The sequence below is a fragment of the Aphanomyces invadans genome, assembly GCF_000520115.1.
Source record: "Aphanomyces invadans strain NJM9701 unplaced genomic scaffold supercont1.1, whole genome shotgun sequence".
Taxonomy (NCBI): domain Eukaryota; phylum Oomycota; class Saprolegniomycetes; order Saprolegniales; family Verrucalvaceae; genus Aphanomyces; species Aphanomyces invadans.
Genome location: NW_008580146.1, coordinates 1,913,613 through 1,931,768, shown reverse-complemented (window position 1 = coordinate 1,931,768; position 18,156 = coordinate 1,913,613). Strand labels below are relative to the sequence as shown.

The following is an 18,156-nucleotide window of genomic DNA, read 5'->3' as shown; positions in this document are numbered from 1 at the left end:
CGACAAGAGAGGGAAGTCCGAAAGGACGAGATGGACCCGCGACGTCCTGGGAGGCATCGACAGCGCAGCCAGCACCCAGCACTGCCAGATTGTCGTCCCTGTGGGTTCGGCTGCATCATATGAGACATCGTCCGCCATTAACCTTGAACTTGACACCTTGATCGCTCGAGAACTTTTTCATATGGCCATCCATCATTCACCAAATGTTTCGCATCTGTACCCGAAGATGGCGACGGTCAACCTGGTGACAAGCGCAACCCCTTGCCGTCTCTATGAAAGGTCGCCCACTGCCGGCGCCTGCGCGTGATGAAAGTCCACTTATGTCCTTCGTCCACTTCCGCGAGGACGCGAAACGGAATCGATCTCGTTGTCGTGTACCTGGACGTGTTTGTTCGAATTGGATCTCTCATGCTTGGGGAAATTTCCCAGTTTAACCGACCTGGCTTCCCCATGCGCGTCCCAGTGGGACAGCGATCGCGTCGTCCCGCTGTCTCATGTGAATAAAAAACTTGTTGTTTGTATAGAAAACTTCGATTTTTCAACTTCGAGTTCTGCTGCACAAACCTTAGTAAGAACACAACTCTGCGCTTTACTGCCGAGGGCCAAGTGGCGAAGGAGGACGTGGCCGCGCGAGATACATCATGGCAGATAGTCCTCCAGAGAAGATCCCGCTGACCGTAGCAGCACCGACGACAGTGTCCGAGAGCATCCAGATCAAGAAAGAGCCGCAAGGCACCACGAGTACCCGCAAAGAAAGCATCGGCTGGATGTCGGACGACCTCATGGGCATGATCACACACACCCCACCGGCGTTTTCACCGGGAAGTTTAACATTGCCTTCGACCAAGCGCAACCGGAGCGGGAGTATATCTGGGCGACTCCTCAGTGCGTCCGACTTGGAGGAAAAGGGCTTTATCGATCGGTATCAAAAGGGCGTCCTCAAGGTAGTTTTCGCAACCATGCTTGCAGTGCTCCGTGACAAGTCGCTCACCTCTGTTGCCCGTCCTCTGCACATAGGACTTGATCATCAGCGGTGATGAAAAACTGCAGAAAGCACTCGAAACGTTTGAACAAGGCGACCCCACAGCGTTGGAAGGTTTGCGAATTCCATCGGCATCATGGGCTTACGACGGCAATTTGTAGCGCTATTGGATAGTGGCGCGTTGAATCGCAAGTCATCTGTCGACTTGCTGGACGATCTGGACCTGGGGTTTCTCAATGTAGGCTCTTTAGGAGACACCCCGAAAGAAGATGTACGTCGACATGGCATTTGGATGCCATCGAGTGCCTTACCATCACGTGGCAGTATACGTCACGGCAAACCCTCGACGAATGGGATGAAATCGGCTTCGATTCTGCATTTGCCGACATTTCCAACCGAGATCTCATGGATGGTTCGTCTCCATCTCGTCCCGGCGACAATCCTTACTGTTTGATTAGGCGAATACTTGGGCTCTTCCCTCGGCAATTCCCTGCCCAACTCGCTGCCGTCCATGGGCTTGGGCGGCATGACCCCTCCAAGCTCATTTAGCTTTGCCGAGCATGATTTCTTGGACCAGTCTTCCAAGGTAGTTCGACGTTCTTCATCATTCCTCCTTCTGACGATGCTCGGTAGTTGAGCACGGGAGCTGATGGCGTAAAGGTCAAAGCTGAACCGTCGGACGGTCTCCTGTCGACGACTCGTCCGATCGGGATTCCTGGTGCCGCTCGCCTGAACGCGTCGGCGTTCCTCAGCGGCACGTTGAACACATCGGCGGGAGGGCTCTCGGACGCGGAGAAGAAGGCTGCGTTTGTTGGCGCGTACTCGCCAGACTCTCGCCGGAAGCGCGTCGAAAAGTTTCTCGACAAACGACAGAAACGCGTGTGGCGAAAAGAAGTCAAGTACGACGTGCGCAAGAACTTTGCCGACTCGAGATTACGCGTCAAAGGGCGATTTGTCAAGAAGGAAGACGAGCAGTTGCTGCGAGAGTTGCTCAGTTTTACATAGACCGAACGCGTTGTACATCCTGTTAACGAACCACTGCAGCCGTCTCCCATGTCGACGGTGTCGAAGAAGGTCGCGATGGCCAGTCGTTCAGTCGTTCACATCGATCTCGTTCCCCATCGCGACGCACTTAGTCGTCGACGGACACTGGCATTCCCTCGACAGGCAGTTTTCCAGCGTCCATCGCAACGTCAAGCAGTGGCCCCCATGGCACCGCGACGCGCACACGACGCACACGGTCCCCAAGTGGCACGTGCCACACGAGTACAGCACACGCAGACTGTTGGAACTCAGCACGGTGCTGGCCGATGACATGCTGCACAAGCTGTCATCTAGACGGGGGAAATGCAGCGAGATGGACGGAAGGACAGAAAGGCGATGCCGTACCAGACAGCGAGTCCGTGCCGGCGGTCGACACTTTGTGTTGCTCCCGAGGGTTTTTTGTCGCTATACGGGATGACAACCGATGTGTCCTGCGACGGTGGCGCGAAAAGTACCTCGATCACCCCACACAAAAGTTCGCCCTCGCCCAGCGACACCTCCAATGACATGAACATCGGGAAGATGAACCTAGGCGAATCGGATCAAGAAAATGTACCGAGGTATGACATACTTTGCGTGGGAAAAGCAAGGCAGAGCTTGTCAGGTCCTTGTTTTGGCCAGCGGCGCCGGGTTGGTGGCCGTGAATGCCGTGGCCCCACGCCCAGACAGCCCCCGACTCTATGGTTCATCGGCCTTGACGAGCTTGATGGTATGTGCATGTACCAGAGAGCGCGAGGGAGTGCCGAGCGCCGCCGCTCACGAACACAATGCGCTCGCTCGCAATTTCGTCAATCACCTTCGGAGTGCGCGCGTCCCAGTTGTCTCGGTGCCCCAGTTGTCCGTACAGTCCATGGCCCCACGACATGACGACGGTCTTCCCCGTGGCTTTCACCCCCGCTGGTTCTGGTCGTCGTTTCGTGACAAAACCCCCCAGACAAGCATCGTACCAGCGACCACGAGGGTGTGTGCTCCTCCACAGGCAAGCCGTAGAACTTTCTATTGCAAATTCAAGCACGGCATTGTCGCCCGTGACGTCGCTCGCTTTGATTGTTCGCACCGTGCCACGCAAGGCAAGGACTCGTGTGGGTTTGAGCTTGTCGTCGGTGTTGCCATTGCCGAGTTTGCTGGCCGATTTTTTCCATCAAGTCGTGGGTTTGGAATTCAAGTGGCGTTACCCATGCTGTCCACAGCCCCACATAAACACTTGGCGGCTGCCCGTCGTGTCTACAGGACGTTCGTATCATTGAAAACGCGTCGGACGACGGCACCTGTCAACGCAGCAGAAAATTCGTCTCCAGCAGCCACATGTGTTACGTGTATGCCATCGAATGTGTCAATGCGCATGGGAACGAGCGCGTCGGATGTCGTGCCTGTTCCAAACAGATCGAACACGACATGATGTCGCTTTTCCTCCACGGTCCATCGCGACCTACCGACACCAAGCTGCCCGTGGCTCCCATTTCCGAACGCGAACACACCATGGGACTCCGTCAGCGCCAATACATGTTGCCGTCCCGCAGCCAGTTGTGTCACCTTGTAATAGTTGAGCGCATCAATAATCCGCGGCACGAGTTGCGACTCTGTTGAGCCGTGGCCCAGCACGCCACGGTCGCCGCGGCCCCACGAATAGACTAGACCGTCGTCACAATCGTCACAATTCGGGCAGCACTTCATACCATGATTGAACTCGTTTACTTCCTTGGGTTCGTTCTCCTTGGGCCGCTTCCTCGTTACTTTGAGCTCCTGTGACGCCATGCCACGACTCAGCACCACGTTTGCGTGTGCTGTGCGACTTCACCATGTCATTGCGTCGCTGCCTGAAGCCAGCATCCTTCTGGTCCTCGTCGTCATCAGGTTTGTCTGCAGGTGATCAGCCCATGGAACGCCAACACCACAAACGTACCGACGAGGGCAAAACACGCGTAGTCCGTGCACGCAATCGCCATGATGCGTGACTGTCCTAGGCCTCGGAAGTTGTCCATCATGGACGTTGGGGTGGTCGTGAAATTGTCGGACGGGTCGGACCCAGGGTCCAGCGGCGTGCTCAAATTCCAGTACGAGTTGTCGCCGCACGCAAACAGTTGCCGTGATTCTGCGTCTCCACCCCGTCAAACGAAGTTGGGAGAGTGGAGATGGGGTACCTGCTAATAGCAGCGTATGATATTTTCCCGACGCAACCTGCTCGGTCAAGGTCAACGACGTGGCAGCAAGCGCGATGGTGCGACGTGGTTACTGCTGTAAATTTCGCATCCCGTTCGATTTTCCATCGTCTTTTTGACGAATCCTGAATGGTAATGGTCTCCAGGATGGGCGGGACAAGGAGCGGACCGATCACCGGGGCCGTGTCTCGCGAACACAACGGACCTCTTTCGCCATCGCCCCAACAGTACATCAGACACTACAGCCAGACAAAGACGCCGTTTACGGTGCAAGAGAACAACACAGAGGCCACCTCGTCGCGTGGACCCACAACAGCTGAGTTCATGTCTCCAATGCGCCACTCGTGCTTGCGAAAAATGAGGCAGTCCCGGCAGTAGCATCCAGATTGTCCCACCGAGTGCACTGTTTCGTCCGACAGCTAGATTATCGCCACAGGGTCAGCTTCAAGGATCAACGTCTCGACGACGTACACCACAGTACGTCTCTGCTGGTAGCCTGGCATCTTTGATCGCGTAATGGAGGCGGATGCGGGCGCGGACTTGCCGCGAGAACTCATCCATGGCGGTTTAAGATCCACCATCATCCGGATAACGTACCTCTGCACAAAAAGAGGGTGCGGAATGCACCACGTTTTGTCGTGTGAGCACTTGTACTTTTTCATCGAGCGGGGAATTAAATAACTGGCCACAGCGTCAATTGGAGTTTTTATTTTATTGAACGGGTTTACCAGTGTTTAAGTATGTAGGTACTTTGACGGGTGGAACAATTATAAAAAATGACTCTCCCAGTGGTTGAAGTAACACGTGCTGGTACATCGCGCGCACCACAGGACTGGATGAGCGGTAAACTGCGCCATGGGTATGCTTTTCGCGGGAGACTACTTGCCCTGGCGATGGATGGAGAAATTCTAAGATCACGACTTGTGTAGGAGTGATGTTGGATCAACGGGAACCAAAGGATCGGCGACTGAGATCATGATGGAATCGGTGGCGACGCAGACAGAGGGGTTGTCCATTGGCAAGAAGAAAAAGAAGAAGAAGAAAAAGAAGAAAAAGGCCGGGGTGGATGGCGACGTCGCGTCCGCGGCTGGGTCCATTGGCGGCGTGGAGGAGGAAGAGGATTCCGACGTAGAGTCCACGATCTTGGAAGACAACGACGTTGACGACCCAGGCACAGTTGTAGTCGTGCGAAGTGACCGGTCCAACAGTGTCGAAGTGGAAATCCAACGAAGACACAATGCCTCTCCCTTAGGCACTCAAGTGACTGCGCGGCCAAAGGGGGATGACGATCTCTTGTCATTACCGCTGTCCACGCGTCTGGAAAAAGCGGCATCTCACACAGACCTCAAAGCTGGTCTGATGGGACTTGTGGAATGGAGTCGCATGTCCCTCAGTCCAGACGTACTCACGCTATTTTTTGAAAGCCGCGCGCTGACGCTGCTCTTGGAGAACTTTTTTCGTGTCTGTCCTACCCACGATGCCATCTACGACACCTTGACGCACCTCCTGTCAAACCTTCTCCTGGGCACTTTTCCCTTTTATGCAAGTGCGGATTCTTCGCCATCGTCGTCGACCAAAGTCGATGCGGCGCGCATTGTCGTTCAGAGCATTCGGTCGATTGTAGATTCGATCCGCATGTTAAAGAAGCTCAAGAATGGCGGTGATGACACGACGTCTGTCGCGACGGCACTGGTTCCACAAGTCGCCCAAGCACTGCACGACTTGATTGTCGACTCGCACACGCATCGCTTGTCCGTCGACAGTATTGGGAAGGCTTGCGATCTCGCAACATCCATTTCCACCATGGACGACCAACTCAAAGCTACGCTGGCCAACGAAAACACGATCCGGGGTCAGTCCATTCGTGAGACGTTCCGTCGACGAGACCTGCGGAGTGACGCGCTTACTGTGAGCGCTAAGAAGCTGGAGACGCTGTTGGAGCTAGTAAAACCGGCTGAGAGCCGCCGCCTGTCCACGGCCAGCCCCGCACTGATTGCAGCCACGTCGACGCCACACAACGTGCAGGCGTTGGAGCTGAACACTACAACGTCCATTGAAACTCGCCTAGCAGAAGTACGCAGAGAGCGTCAAGAGCGGCTTGCCCCATTGCAAGAGCGAAAAGAGAAATTTGCAGGCGAATTGACGGCACTGAAGCAGCGTCATAACGAATTGCGCATCTTGATGGCTGACGTAGAGGCCCGCATGTCCATCCTCACGCAGCTGCAAGTTGAGGTAGTGTGGTAGTTGTATATACTTTGTTATTGGGTCCATGACTCGGGTTGTCTTGTAGGTTGTGGGCGACATTGCGACCATCGAAGGCGCGTATGACGCCGAACTGGCGCAGCTTGGATTGGAAAACTCTGCGTCATTGGCATCGTTGCAAGGGCTGGAGAAGCAACACGGTATCATCGGCACGTTTCGCGATCTGCGAGCAACGCTGGACACACTATCGTCGACTTCGTTGACAGAGAAGTTAACTGCGACAGTGCAGCAGCACCTGGATGGAGTCCTGCGGTACACCTCGGCGCAAGCCATTTGCGTTCAGTTCATGAAAAATCGCATATTGGACGCCGAAGTGAAGCAACACAAAGCGCGGGCTGAGCTGGACGCATTCGAGTCACTTGGTGCGAGTGCAGTCACCAACGAACTGGATGTCCAGATCTCCGACTTGACGTCGCAGATCGAAGAAGACGAGCTGTGTCTGGCGGCTCTTCGACGACGCGATACCGATGTCCGTGCGCAATTTGAATCGCTCATGGCTTGCGAGCTCCATCAAGCAAAAATCACCGCAAATGTGACAAGGGACGATTACGTGGTCAACGATATTCGACGCAACTTTGGCAAAATCTTTTCCGTGTATGCGCAGAAGTTTGGCACCGCACCATCATCTAATACAGGCCGGTCCAAGAGCTGGGATTTAGTGGACGAAAGGAGTTCAACCAAGAGCCTGTACGACATCCAAGCGGACGAGTTAGAAGACAAAATTACACGCGAGAACTTGGCGCGGCTGGAAAAAGGTGAGGATTTTATTGCTTGATGTCTTATTGACTCACGAGATGGATTGCAGGCCAGCGCCCCACACGACCCCCCGAATTGGACATTTTGCGTGCAAAGTCGTAACACCACCAACCTCAAGAATTTCTGAAAGAGTATTCCGTGGTCCAACACATTTTTGAGCTACAGCATGGAATGTTCTCGTTATGATCAAGCATTAGTTGTCCTGGGGGTGCAGCAAAGTGTGATACGATGACGTGATCATGTTGATCTCTTCCTCGAGTTGGAACGTCGCGTCCGCTTCTTGTTGCAGGCGCTCCTGCAGCTGCTTGTTGCGACTCTTTAGCGCACGCAGGATGCTGTGGTCTGATGCGCTCGATGAAGCATTTGCTCCTGTCGAGCGGGTGCTGCTGATTGTACTGGATCGGCCATCCAAGGTAGGTTGCGATGTGGCGGCATCAGTCACCAAAGGCACAGAGTGGTGGTGAAGATCTGTGGTTTTGGGCTGTTCATTCTCTGGATCGTAGTGCCTGACGACTGCAACCGCGGGGCGACGCTCCAGCTCCGGTCGATACGTGTCACAGTAGAATGGATCTCGCGAAGGTGGGGCAATTTTGTGCTGTATCGCCTCTTGTAAAGAACCGAGTCATGGTCGAAAGCAATACCTTAGAGGAGTCGCTGTAGCTTTGTGGGGTCCCCTGCGAGCTTTGAGCGAGGTATCCTGGATGGGGAATCCCGTGGACATTGTTCGACTGAGGTTGGTGGGAAGAGGGACACTGAGGACCGGAAAGATGCGGCTGCGACACTGGTGAAGGGCGCGAGAATGGCCCTGAATGGGGAGCTGCATGTGGGGCAGTCGTGGAATGGTGCGAGCGTGGATGGTAGGACGACCTCACTGGTGGCGGGGCATGGTGACCAGCACACGTAGGCGAGATGCGGGGGAAGGAGTAGTGGCTCCCCACTCTGCACACGCATATGACGCCAACGCCAGTCCTGTGCAGGTGGAAGTACCTGTGGTTGTCTGAGCCAGTCGATGGGATCGGTTGGGCTCGCTTGGGGTCGTATATCATGTACTCGGACATGGTGTTGTGTTGAATGCGCTACACGAGTGTGATGAAGCAAACAAGAATTTGCGGCTGCGATGGACGCACCACAGCCGTGAGCTCGCCTTGCAGTTCCATCACGCGCTTCTCCGCGTCTTGAGTCGCTGACTGGCTTTCGTGGAGCGTGGCTTTGAGAGCTTCCACGTCTTGGTAATGAGCTTGCTTGGCGTCGCGCATCTGCACACCGCGAAGCGAGTCAGGCCGATACTTCTCCCGTCGAGTAGTGCCATCCAGTAGGAACTCACATCCTTCACGAGCGCTTCGTGCTGTGTCTCGAGCTCTGCTAATTGGGTCTTGAGCCCTTGTGCCTACGATCACAACACGTAAGCCGAGTCACGGCCGCCACTCAAACCAACGCAGGACCTACTTCCGCGAGAAAGGTCGCGTTCAGCTGATGGCGACGGACGAGAGCATCACAACGCTTTTGCAACGCATCATTGACTTGATGCAGCGTTGAGACTTGATGTTGTAAAGCGTCCTTGACCGTCCGTTCTTCGTTGATGGTGTCCTGTGCCACCTGCCCTCCATGTTGGGTCAGATTCATAAGGCAGGAACGGAGGTGCTGCCGTACATGCAGCTTTTCGATCTCGTTCGCATGGCTCAGCGTCATGTCTCGCAAACTTTGCGTAACTTTCGACAACTGGTCCTTGTCTTGGCTATTTTGCGCTTCGAGCGACGCGGTCATTTGCTCTATTTCCCTTTGCTTGGCTTTCTCTATACTCATTCCAGGGATGGAGTTGACTGGACGACCGTTCCCATCACCTCGTCGTACCTCGTTGCACACTCGCTCGCAGGGATTCAATTTCGACCTGCGGAGGCCACACAATCAAGACCAGTATATCTCCTGCGGCGTCAACATACCTCTTTCGCATGGAGCTCGTCATGCAGTTCCGCGATCGTGCACGACAACGTGTCGTGAATGCGACTTGACTGCTCCCTATCCCATTGGATTTGGGAATCAAGCATGCTCTCTTGGTGGTGATGGACGGGCTGCGGCATCGGTGGAGGATGGTGGTGGAACTGATCCAACTCGGCGCGAAGCCTGTCGTAGGCCTGCGTGACGTGATACAACTCTTCTTTCGTTCGACGCAGCTCGTCCCGCACGGCCGCCAACTCGTCCTTCTGCGCACGGAGGTATTGCTATTAGTCATCGCTTTAGCGATGCCCATCGCAGGGTTGTTCACGCACCTGTGCATCCGACCGCGTCGACGTGATCAATGGATTTGTCGCATCTACGATATCGGACACGGTTCACGCCATCCACGTCGCCTTTTCGTACCTTGAATGATTGCGTTCAGTCGGCGGACTTCCTTCTCGGCGTCTTCGCGCATCTTGGCCTCTTGCTGCATGAAAACATCACTTGATTTCTCTCTATTGTTGAGCTACGTACTTTGACTTTTTCCGACAGGACGGCAAACTTGCGGCACAGGACTTTGAGCTGAGTGGTCGCGGTCGTCACGCAGGTCTTGGAACTTTGCTGGACTTGGAGGCTTTCCTTCAAGACGGTATCGTCGGATGGACAAAACTTCTTTACCTTTGCGTCACGGTTGTCCAAAATGGATACCTACAGCCAGGGATGCATGAAGTCGCAATGCAACGAGTGGAGTGCTGCCGACGCACCGATCGATTCGATCGCACACGTGGCGGTGGATTGTCCGTGCAGCTGTCGTAGTCGCCATGCGCCGATGATGCCACACTGCTCGAGGCAGACGTGCTGAAGGTAGTCGCCGGCCGGTCAGCCATCCCTCCAGACTCGCCAAGTCGGACGCACCAACCGTCGCCGGCATAAGCCGTTTCAGTCAAAACCTCGATTCAGCGGACCAATCCGATAGCAGGATTGCTTGACCCAATCAAAGAGCAGCATGTGAACGACTTCTTCGGAATCGACATATTGGCCGGGACGATGGCATTCTTCGAGGAATGGGATGACGATGACCGAATGGAGGCGCTGTTCAGCTCCAGCGCGATCTTTGACGCCAAGATGTTGCACGCATGTGAGTCGCATCTCTTCATGTACTCGCCTCAAGTGGATGTCCAGGGAAACCTGCCGTGCTGTGGACGTTGCGGTAGGTTTCCTACCTTACAGGATTCGATTCTCACGCTTCGGTTGTAGTGGACGAGCGACAGACAACTCGAAGAACTCGGCACTGACACCGTCCTTGCTCATTTTTCCTGAGTCTCTTGCACGTCGCTTTGTCAGAAAAGGCGTCGAGCCCGTCCCCGTCGTACTCAATCATGTGCTCGTGCGTTCCATCGGCAAGCATCACTTGTTCTAACTGTCGCTGTGTGCAGTCACACATGATTCAAGACAAAGATTTAATTCATCTGGAGGAATTTCAGGCCATGTGTGAGCAGGTGTCGTTGCCAAGGTCAGGCATGTGTTCTCATTGCCCACGATGAACTGACCAAATGACGCAGGTGGTTGTTTCGAACTGCTGTTGTGACTCCAGCGCGATGGGGTCTCCATTCGCTACACTCTCTGTGGAACGATGAGTCGTCTACTTCCTCGGCTGCCCGCAGGATTCCTCCAGGACCGTATTTGCCGATGGAAGTTTTGAAGACCATCGCACATGCCATTGTCGATTTTGTCATGTCGGAACTGGAACCGACAGAGCGGACGTTTTGCTTGAGCCAGAACGACCATGCGACGTGTGGTCCGCGATTGAGCTGTTCGTTCCACGCACTTTGTCTTCGTGTGGGTGCCTCTATCTCCGACGAGATGGCAATCCCGTCGATTCTGAAGGACCTCGCGCCGACAGAATTTGCGTGGATTGCCAAGTATTTAGCATGGTCCAAGCAGGCTGTAATCCGCGGCGATGTAAGCCAACCTCGCATTGGTGACGTTCTGAACGGGTTCGCGCTGTAGCTACTAAAAATCCACCGAGGGCAAAGCCCCGCGTTGGTGACTGCAGGGGACGAGAGTTTGCTGGTGCTGCAGCATATGATCGCGACGTTAGAGGTTTCGATGGCCAAGCTACAAGCAAAGGTTCGTCTCGACGACAAGTAGACCATTCACTTCACAGCAACAAACGTTTAGATGGACGAGACGAAAGCCAAAGCCGTGGCGCGGAAACGGGCCAACAACTTGACCGACGCGCTGGTGTATTTGCGCCACAGTAAAACTCTCGGCGACAGCCTGGCGCAACGGCAAGCAGGGCTATTGAATTTGCTTCAGACAGAGCATCAACTTCGAGACATGCATGTTCAAGCCCTGGTGAGACTGCGACGTTGCTTGCTTCGGCTTTGTCTCCAACGCGATAGTCCAGGTCGTCGACGGGTACAAGGTTGCTTCTGCGAGCATGCACCATGTCCGGGACTCGCTCGGTCTGACCGCGAACGCGGTCGACGACGCAGTCGCCGAGTGGCAAATCGTGGCAGATGAAGCATCGCAGATCGATGTCTTGCTCTCGTCCACAGGTACACCATCCCTCGTTGGAGTCGAGTTGGTCACGTTGCCGCACGTAGCGCCTGGCGTCGCGTTCGACGACGATGCCCTGGCGGCCGAGTTGGAGGCACTCAGCAACGTCGCTCCCGAGACGACTGCATCGAATGTTGCCGACTCCGTTGCAGAGGAAGCTATTCATCTACCAAAACCTGCCCAATCCCCCGTGCATGATGGTGGCGTCCACGCCCTTGCAACGCGAGTGGCACAGTTGAATATGTCTAAATGATCCATTGATGACGGTGTGGTTGGATGGCCACTCCTACTCTGGCTACCGGGTTGCTGCTCCTTATGCGATTTCAATCTTGGTGCCGCGCCGAATCTCGCCCCACCCAATCAGTCGCCAATGCTTGTCAATTCGGCGACTCAACGCAATCTTTTCGCCTTCTTGTGTACACACGGGCTGCGTCAGGACAATCTTGGCCAAATCTGCCCTCACGGCATGAATCTTGGCGCCACTCGTGGTCGACCCAATGTTAATCATGAGGACTTCGGCCTTGGTGAGCTTCTCGACGCGCGACCCCTTCGACCCTTCCGTCGTTTTGACACCGAGGAGACGCCGAAGGAGGTAAAAGTTGATTTCGAGCTCTGTAAACACGTCAGGCAGGCTGCCCTTCAACCCCAACACTTGGCCGACCAACCGATCCGACCGCGTCAGGGTTGGGTCGATCAGCGTGCCGACACCAATGAGCCCACCGGGCACGGCGTACTGCAAGTCGTTCTTTTCGGCCTTCAACGACACGATGCGGCTGAAAATGGGCGTGCAGTTGACCTTGCCATCGTCGTCCTTGGAGAAAATACCTGGTCGCACTTCAATTTCGTCACCGAGACGGAGCACCCCTTGCAGGATCGAACCACCAGCAACTCCGCCTTCCAACGACTCGACGTCCTGTCCTGGTTTGTTGACGTCGAACGAACGAATAACAATCAGCTTGGGCTTGCTCGTAAAGTCACGAAGCGGAATCGGGATGTTTCGGACAATGTGTTCGCACACCAAGTCGATGTTATACTTGAGCACGGCGGAAATCGGGATGATCGGAGCGTTGGCAGCAACCGTCCCCGCGACAAACTGCTTCACTTGCTCGTGCTGCGCTTTCGCCGCATCCGGCTTGATCAAGTCGACCTTGTTCTGGAGAATAATGATGTTTTGCAAGCGCATGATTTCGACGGCAGCCAAGTGTTCCGACGTTTGGGGCTGCGGGCACACTTCGTTACCTGCAATCAGCAACAACGCGGCGTCCATGACAGCAGCACCGTTCAACATCGTCGCCATGAGAATATCGTGACCGGGACAATCCACAAAACTGACGTGGCGCTGGAGAGCCCACGTCACACCCTTGTCGTCGGTAAATCTGTCGGGTTTAGAACTGCCAAATGCAGAGTACATGGGGCCAGCGGGGGCCGCCGGGGCTGCAGCGACGTCATCCGACGCAGCAACCTTCGGTGCTTGTGGTTCCGATCGGTAGATCTTGGCATTGGCATACCCAAGCTTGATCGTAATGTTACGTTCCAATTCGTTCTTGAATCGAACGGTTTGAACACCCGAAATTGCTTTCACGACCGTGGATTTACCGTGGGCGACATGACCGATCGTCCCAATGTTGATGGTCGCTTGACGAGAGATCACGTCAGGCGTCAGTGGAGTCAACGTCTTCACGTCTAGCGTGGTCAAGTCCTGCACAGCGAGGGCGGCCTGTGTGGTCGTCGTCATGATGGCGGCGCCGCTGAAGATCAAGTTCTGACAGCCCCACCTCAACCACTGAAATACCGACAGATTTCTAAGTGCGATTCGGACTTTAGCGGATCCACTCCCTTTCCGAGAATTTCATTGTGGTGCGCGCCGCATAAAACGCATGATCGTCCCTGCCACGTTATACTTTCGATCTATAAAAACGTATGCGTTCAACGGCGGTGGACGCGATCTCAACCACCACGAATCAAGTAACGCCACAAGCAATGCTCAGGATATCGCAGCCACGATACCTTGCGATAGAGTCAAAGAAGCATCCATCACCCCATGGAACCTGGCGCTTTTTCTCCAGTCGCATGCAAAAACGCGCAAAACGGGTACACAACTCCAACGAAACGAATCCACGACGGCCAAAGTTGCGGCTAGACTCTGCTGCAGTGTGCGCCATGATCCTATTCTTGTGGCGGACAACTTTCCTGTGTTTGAACTTCACTCAGTCGCTTTTGTGGCGTCGTCTTGAAACCGGTTGCTCGTCCCTCTGTCGTCAAATTGTTTTGCTCGTTTAGCTTACATGGAGTAAAAGGTCCAATTGCGTTTTTTTCGACTCATCCATCGTGCGATTCTAAAGAAGCGTCGGCTTCTTGATTGCTTTGGTCGAGAGCTGGTGCATCGCCGAGTCCACGAGCCCCATCACCTGCGCGCATCAGACAAGCGTCAAGCGGGGGTGGTGTCAGCGAACGGACGACGAAACGTACTGTGAACACTCCACCGACAATAGCGCAGATACTGGTGAAGAAGGGAAGGAGACCGCTCTGCGTTTGCTCGATGCGAAACTTGATCGGTGAGAAATCATATGCGAACGAAACGCTAGGAAGGCCCTTGTGTCCCGCGGGGGTCATTTGCAAAAAGTGCTCCGTGACCGAGTACTGGTTCGACTTGATCTCATCCCCATTGAGGAACGTGTAGTCGGTGGACACGACCTTGAGAAAGTACTGGTACGCGCCGCGTTGGTCAGCAGGAAGCGTCTTGTTGCGCGAGTTCAGCGGGTTCTTCATGTTCTACTCATTCGTCGTCATCGCGAGGTCCATCAAATCGTGCGAGTCGGACGACGTACTGGGTACTCGTCTCCAAACGTGAGGGTCTTGATCTTGTGCGTGTTATCAAAAGACCGGAACGTCAAGTCCAGCATGTCCTTGTCAAGCAAGTAGCCGTTTTCAAAGATTCGTGACGGCGCAAAGTAAAATTTCCCCGCAACCTGCATCCACACGCCATTTTGATCCATGTCGAGATTAAGCGCAGGACATACCTTGGCAACGACCAAGTGGCCAAAAATGCGGCATCCTTCGTTTACGGTGCCGTTCAAGATTCCTTCCAGCTCGTCGTTCATGCACTGTATCACCAGCGTCAACATCAGCCTCAAGGAACCTGCGTGCGATATATGTGGCGTCGCCAACAGTACTTGCGACACAGAATGCATGCTCGGCATGGCCCAGTTCTTGATAGCGTAGGCCTTCTTGACGTCGTCACAGGTATTGCAGCACTATCTCATCAAGATGAGAGCTGACGTCGGGAGCGGCAACAAACTGACGTCGCCAGGCTCGCCGGCGGCGTAGCAACTACCGCAGTAGTAGCCCCTGCAACGCATGATCGAATGACCTACGAACAGGACATGGCGCATGGATCTTACTTGTCTACATGGCTCTTGACGTGCTCTTCCTTGAGGGCGTTCCCCATCTAGTCGGAACTTGACGGAAGTAAGCACCGCGGGATGTACCTCGTGCTTGACCATTTCGCCAAGCGAGTTGCCTATGCAAAATATGAGGGGCCATGGCACATGTACTGCTGCGCCACGTACCATTCGTATCGAGGCGGATTTTGTGGATGTTGTCGATGACGTCCAGCTATGAAGTTACCGATTGAGACGTCAGAAGTGTCAAGAGATATTAGCTCTGTACGTGGACACGGCCTTGCATGTCCCCATGTTCCACCGATATAATGGAGCACGGCATTCTACACGAGAATGCGTGAAAATGTCCGCGTTTCGAGAAAAGTTGCCATACTTGGGGAAGTCGATGTCAAAATTGATGAGGAGGTTGACGTTACGCTCGCCGTCGACGTACATCTTGTCCACCGTGTCCTAATGTCCATCGAATTCATAATCATCCCGCAGAGAATGCAGCACATCAAAGGGACACGCACCACCATGAGATGAAAGTTGAGTTCCGAGATGACAAGCACGACCATGAGGACGATCGCAACGACAGAGACTAACATTGCACGTGAGGCACAGCGCACATACGTAGAAAGCACATACTGATGCCGCCTTGTGTCGTGCGGACCTTGAACTCTTCCATCGTCTTGGGATACGCATCGAGGCCTTTCAGAGACTTCCACATGGCCACCTTCGACAGCACTCAAATTGCTAGGCGGGCCGCCGAACACAGCCACGTGGACCAATCTGCTCCATGTAAGGTGCTAATTTGAATTTTGCAACGGCCTGTCCTGTTATTCTGTACACATTTCCCGGTTCAAAATGGACAACAAATTAGCTAGCGTGTCGAAAGACATATATTTCAAGGGGATTTTCTCCAAAATTTTTCATACGACTTGGCATGCTTGTCGAGCTTCTTGGCGAGTTTTTTGCGCGCCGTCTTGGTCAGTTCCACACCATCCGCGTCGTGCGTTGGCAAGCCCTACACCGACAATGAACTGAGCCCAGGACGTGGCAAAGACTCTCCCGTACCTGGTCGTCGAAGGCGGTGAACTTTCCCTGAAACTGACGAGACTGGCAAAAGTACGAGGCCGGTGCGATCTGCATCTCGGCCTCAAACTCGGCAGCCTTGATCGCAAGAATAGCTTTTTCGGACGACGACTTGTCGACGGCAGCCGCCACGTCGTCGCCTTGCTGGGGCTTCCAAAAGGATTTCCCCGGGGCAACGTCTTCAAGTTGAATACCCAGCGCTGGTAATTCAACGTCTCTAAAGCATGTCACGCCACGACCGAAAGGGACATCGATGCAATACGCACCGCACATTGTCACACAGGTTGAGGATATCCCGTGCCACTTTGTCGGACGTGTTGGTGAGCGCCAACGCGCGGACATTGGCGCGAAACGTTGTGAAAGCGTCCATCACGTCGTTCGCTTGAATCGAATTCAACGAGGTGGCGTCGTCCGCGACAGGCGCTGCCAACCGCAGCGAAGGAAATCGCAGCGTCGCGAGACCAAACAGCGTCAACGTGTCCACGATATACGTGGCAACGGTGCACAACACTTCGACCGACATGGACGGATGGTCTTTCCATGTCTTGTTGGTGTGCGAGATAAGATCCAAGAGATGTTGGAGGGCGCGCGGCGTGTCAAAGTCGTGTCGCATCGCAATATCCACATCCTGTTTGCATTGCGCCAGGGCAGCCAGTACGGTGTGATCGACGCCGTCGACGCGTCGCGACACTACAACGCTCCGTCCACGTCAGAAAAACAAACACTTGGACACGTGGAGTGCAGCGTACGTGGACTGTGGGCAGCGGCCTTGACATGCGATTGAAGCGTTTGAAGAAACGAGAGGAAGCGCTGGTAAATCGCGCTCGCGTCGCGCATGCGGTCTTCGGAAAAGTGCACGTTCATGTTGTACTTGTACTGGAGGCAGAAGACGCGGAACGTGTCGGCCGAGTACGTTTCCAGGAGGCTGTCGATCGTGATAAAGTTCTTGAGCGACTTGGACATCTTGAGGCCTTTGATGTACAAGTGACCAAAGTGTACAAAGTGTTTGCACCACGTGTGATCTACGACCGAATCACAGTGGGAACGATGGACCAAGACATGAACCACTCGTACCGCACGCGTGGTGGTGGTACGCGTCACACTGGGCAATCTCGTTGTTGTGGTGAGGAAACCGAAGGTCCACGCCACCGGAATGCACGTCGATGGCGTCGCCAAGAACGTGGTGTGTCATGGCAGAGCACTCGATGTGCCACCCCGGGCGGCCCCGGCCCCACGGCGACTCCCACCCTGGCTCTTCCGGTGACTTGGACAGCTTCCACAGGGCAAAGTCCCGCACGTTTCGCTTCTCCCCTCCAACGGCGCCGTCTTCAGGCACGACATTGTCGTACTCTTGCGGCGTGTTTGGTGCCAACTTGCCGTACTTCGCTCCCATCGCGACGGTGTCGAAGTATACCCCGTCCGACGTGACGTACGCAAACCCGTTCGCGCCCAAACCTTGAATGTACGCAATGATTTCTGGAATGTGTTCGCTGACACGCGTGATAGAGGATACTCGGAGGACGTTCAGGTCAGCCAAGTTGCGCAAGAACGCCGCTTCGTTCGTTCGCGCAATGTTTGTCATGGTGGTCTGTTGCGAGGCAGCAGCGGCGATGATCTTGTCGTCAACGTCCGTCATCCCCATCACCAAGAAGATTTCTTGATGGAAGTGCTGTGTGAGCACGCGACGCAAGATATCTTGACTCACGTAGCTTCGCGCATGGCCAAGGTGGGCACTGTCGTACACAGTCGGTCCACACACGTACCATTTCAACGGCGATGACGACGTAGGAAACGCATCGAGCTGTCCAGTGAGCGAGTTAAATGCAACAAGTTGCGGTTTGGACGCAGCAGTCGACAAACGCCGCCGCATGGCCGGGCCATGCAATGCGCGCATCTTCGTCCACCGCATCATGATGAACGATGTAGTGGTAGAATTCGAATACTGATTGGGTGAATTCAAATGGCATACGATTGGGTAATA

The 18,156-nt window shown here is 54.5% G+C and overlaps 8 protein-coding genes across 11 annotated transcripts; 3 read left to right on the top strand and 5 right to left on the bottom strand.

The window, feature by feature from the left end:
- Positions 1–575: 575 nt before the first annotated feature.
- Positions 576–2,161, top strand: H310_00600 (hypothetical protein). The gene is made up of 6 exons (XM_008863439.1): positions 576–944; positions 1,018–1,096; positions 1,144–1,253; positions 1,307–1,394; positions 1,441–1,568; positions 1,616–2,161. Exons 1-6 carry the CDS (start codon positions 642–644, stop codon positions 1,985–1,987), a joined length of 1,080 nt encoding a protein of 359 aa, XP_008861661.1. The 5' UTR covers positions 576–641; the 3' UTR covers positions 1,988–2,161.
- On the bottom strand, positions 1,952–4,746 carry H310_00599 (hypothetical protein; the record flags this gene model as incomplete). The annotated part of the gene is made up of 17 exons (XM_008863438.1): positions 1,952–2,316; positions 2,372–2,431; positions 2,482–2,554; positions 2,598–2,704; positions 2,750–2,929; positions 2,974–3,022; positions 3,084–3,150; positions 3,202–3,250; positions 3,295–3,396; positions 3,460–3,657; positions 3,703–3,769; positions 3,825–3,886; positions 3,930–4,118; positions 4,168–4,204; positions 4,260–4,424; positions 4,479–4,604; positions 4,657–4,746. The coding sequence occupies 17 exons, from the start codon at positions 4,744–4,746 to the stop codon at positions 2,075–2,077; spliced, it is 1,863 nt and encodes a 620-aa protein (XP_008861660.1). The 3' UTR covers positions 1,952–2,074.
- A 242-nt stretch (positions 4,747–4,988) lies between these two features.
- On the top strand, positions 4,989–7,484 carry H310_00598 (hypothetical protein). The gene is made up of 4 exons (XM_008863437.1): positions 4,989–5,044; positions 5,115–6,417; positions 6,476–7,202; positions 7,253–7,484. Exons 1-4 carry the CDS (start codon positions 5,022–5,024, stop codon positions 7,303–7,305), a joined length of 2,106 nt encoding a protein of 701 aa, XP_008861659.1. The 5' UTR covers positions 4,989–5,021; the 3' UTR covers positions 7,306–7,484.
- Positions 7,397–10,025, bottom strand: H310_00597 (hypothetical protein; the record flags this gene model as incomplete). Its single annotated transcript, XM_008863436.1, has 14 exons — positions 7,397–7,709; positions 7,845–8,020; positions 8,076–8,142; positions 8,191–8,279; positions 8,331–8,459; positions 8,528–8,590; positions 8,650–8,799; positions 8,854–8,996; positions 9,055–9,091; positions 9,144–9,422; positions 9,471–9,514; positions 9,562–9,625; positions 9,673–9,846; positions 9,903–10,025. The coding sequence occupies 14 exons, from the start codon at positions 10,023–10,025 to the stop codon at positions 7,397–7,399; spliced, it is 1,851 nt and encodes a 616-aa protein (XP_008861658.1).
- Positions 10,026–10,167: 142 nt separating this feature from the next.
- On the top strand, positions 10,168–13,488 carry H310_00596 (hypothetical protein). The gene is made up of 9 exons (XM_008863435.1): positions 10,168–10,276; positions 10,321–10,348; positions 10,396–10,525; positions 10,575–10,651; positions 10,701–11,100; positions 11,149–11,268; positions 11,320–11,496; positions 11,549–11,699; positions 11,748–13,488. The coding sequence occupies exons 1-9, from the start codon at positions 10,186–10,188 to the stop codon at positions 11,951–11,953; spliced, it is 1,380 nt and encodes a 459-aa protein (XP_008861657.1). The 5' UTR covers positions 10,168–10,185; the 3' UTR covers positions 11,954–13,488.
- Positions 11,928–13,494, bottom strand: H310_00595 (eukaryotic translation initiation factor 2 subunit 3). The gene has a single exon (XM_008863434.1). It carries the CDS (start codon positions 13,433–13,435, stop codon positions 12,014–12,016), a length of 1,422 nt encoding a protein of 473 aa, XP_008861656.1. The 5' UTR covers positions 13,436–13,494; the 3' UTR covers positions 11,928–12,013.
- A 448-nt stretch (positions 13,495–13,942) lies between these two features.
- H310_00594 (hypothetical protein) lies at positions 13,943–15,844 on the bottom strand. Of its 3 annotated transcripts, XM_008863433.1 has the most exons (13): positions 15,729–15,844; positions 15,614–15,681; positions 15,475–15,551; positions 15,370–15,424; positions 15,270–15,315; positions 15,189–15,220; positions 15,102–15,148; positions 15,003–15,048; positions 14,874–14,954; positions 14,721–14,804; positions 14,529–14,669; positions 14,170–14,472; positions 13,943–14,108 (listed from the first exon to the last, which is right to left on the bottom strand). In XM_008863433.1, the coding sequence occupies exons 1-13, from the start codon at positions 15,808–15,810 to the stop codon at positions 14,037–14,039; spliced, it is 1,134 nt and encodes a 377-aa protein (XP_008861655.1). In that variant the 5' UTR covers positions 15,811–15,844; the 3' UTR covers positions 13,943–14,036. The 3 variants fall into 3 exon arrangements, with proteins under 3 accessions (XP_008861655.1, XP_008861654.1, XP_008861653.1); XM_008863432.1 differs by having other exon boundaries at positions 14,721–14,954; XM_008863431.1 differs by having other exon boundaries at positions 13,943–14,472.
- Positions 15,845–15,964: 120 nt separating this feature from the next.
- H310_00593 lies at positions 15,965–18,104 on the bottom strand. Of its 2 annotated transcripts, XM_008863429.1 has the most exons (5): positions 17,250–18,104; positions 16,925–17,197; positions 16,442–16,865; positions 16,158–16,392; positions 15,965–16,107 (listed from the first exon to the last, which is right to left on the bottom strand). In XM_008863429.1, the coding sequence occupies exons 1-5, from the start codon at positions 18,085–18,087 to the stop codon at positions 15,988–15,990; spliced, it is 1,890 nt and encodes a 629-aa protein (XP_008861651.1). In that variant the 5' UTR covers positions 18,088–18,104; the 3' UTR covers positions 15,965–15,987. The 2 variants fall into 2 exon arrangements, with proteins under 2 accessions (XP_008861651.1, XP_008861652.1); XM_008863430.1 differs by having other exon boundaries at positions 16,158–16,865.
- Between the last annotated feature and the right edge of the window lie 52 nt (positions 18,105–18,156).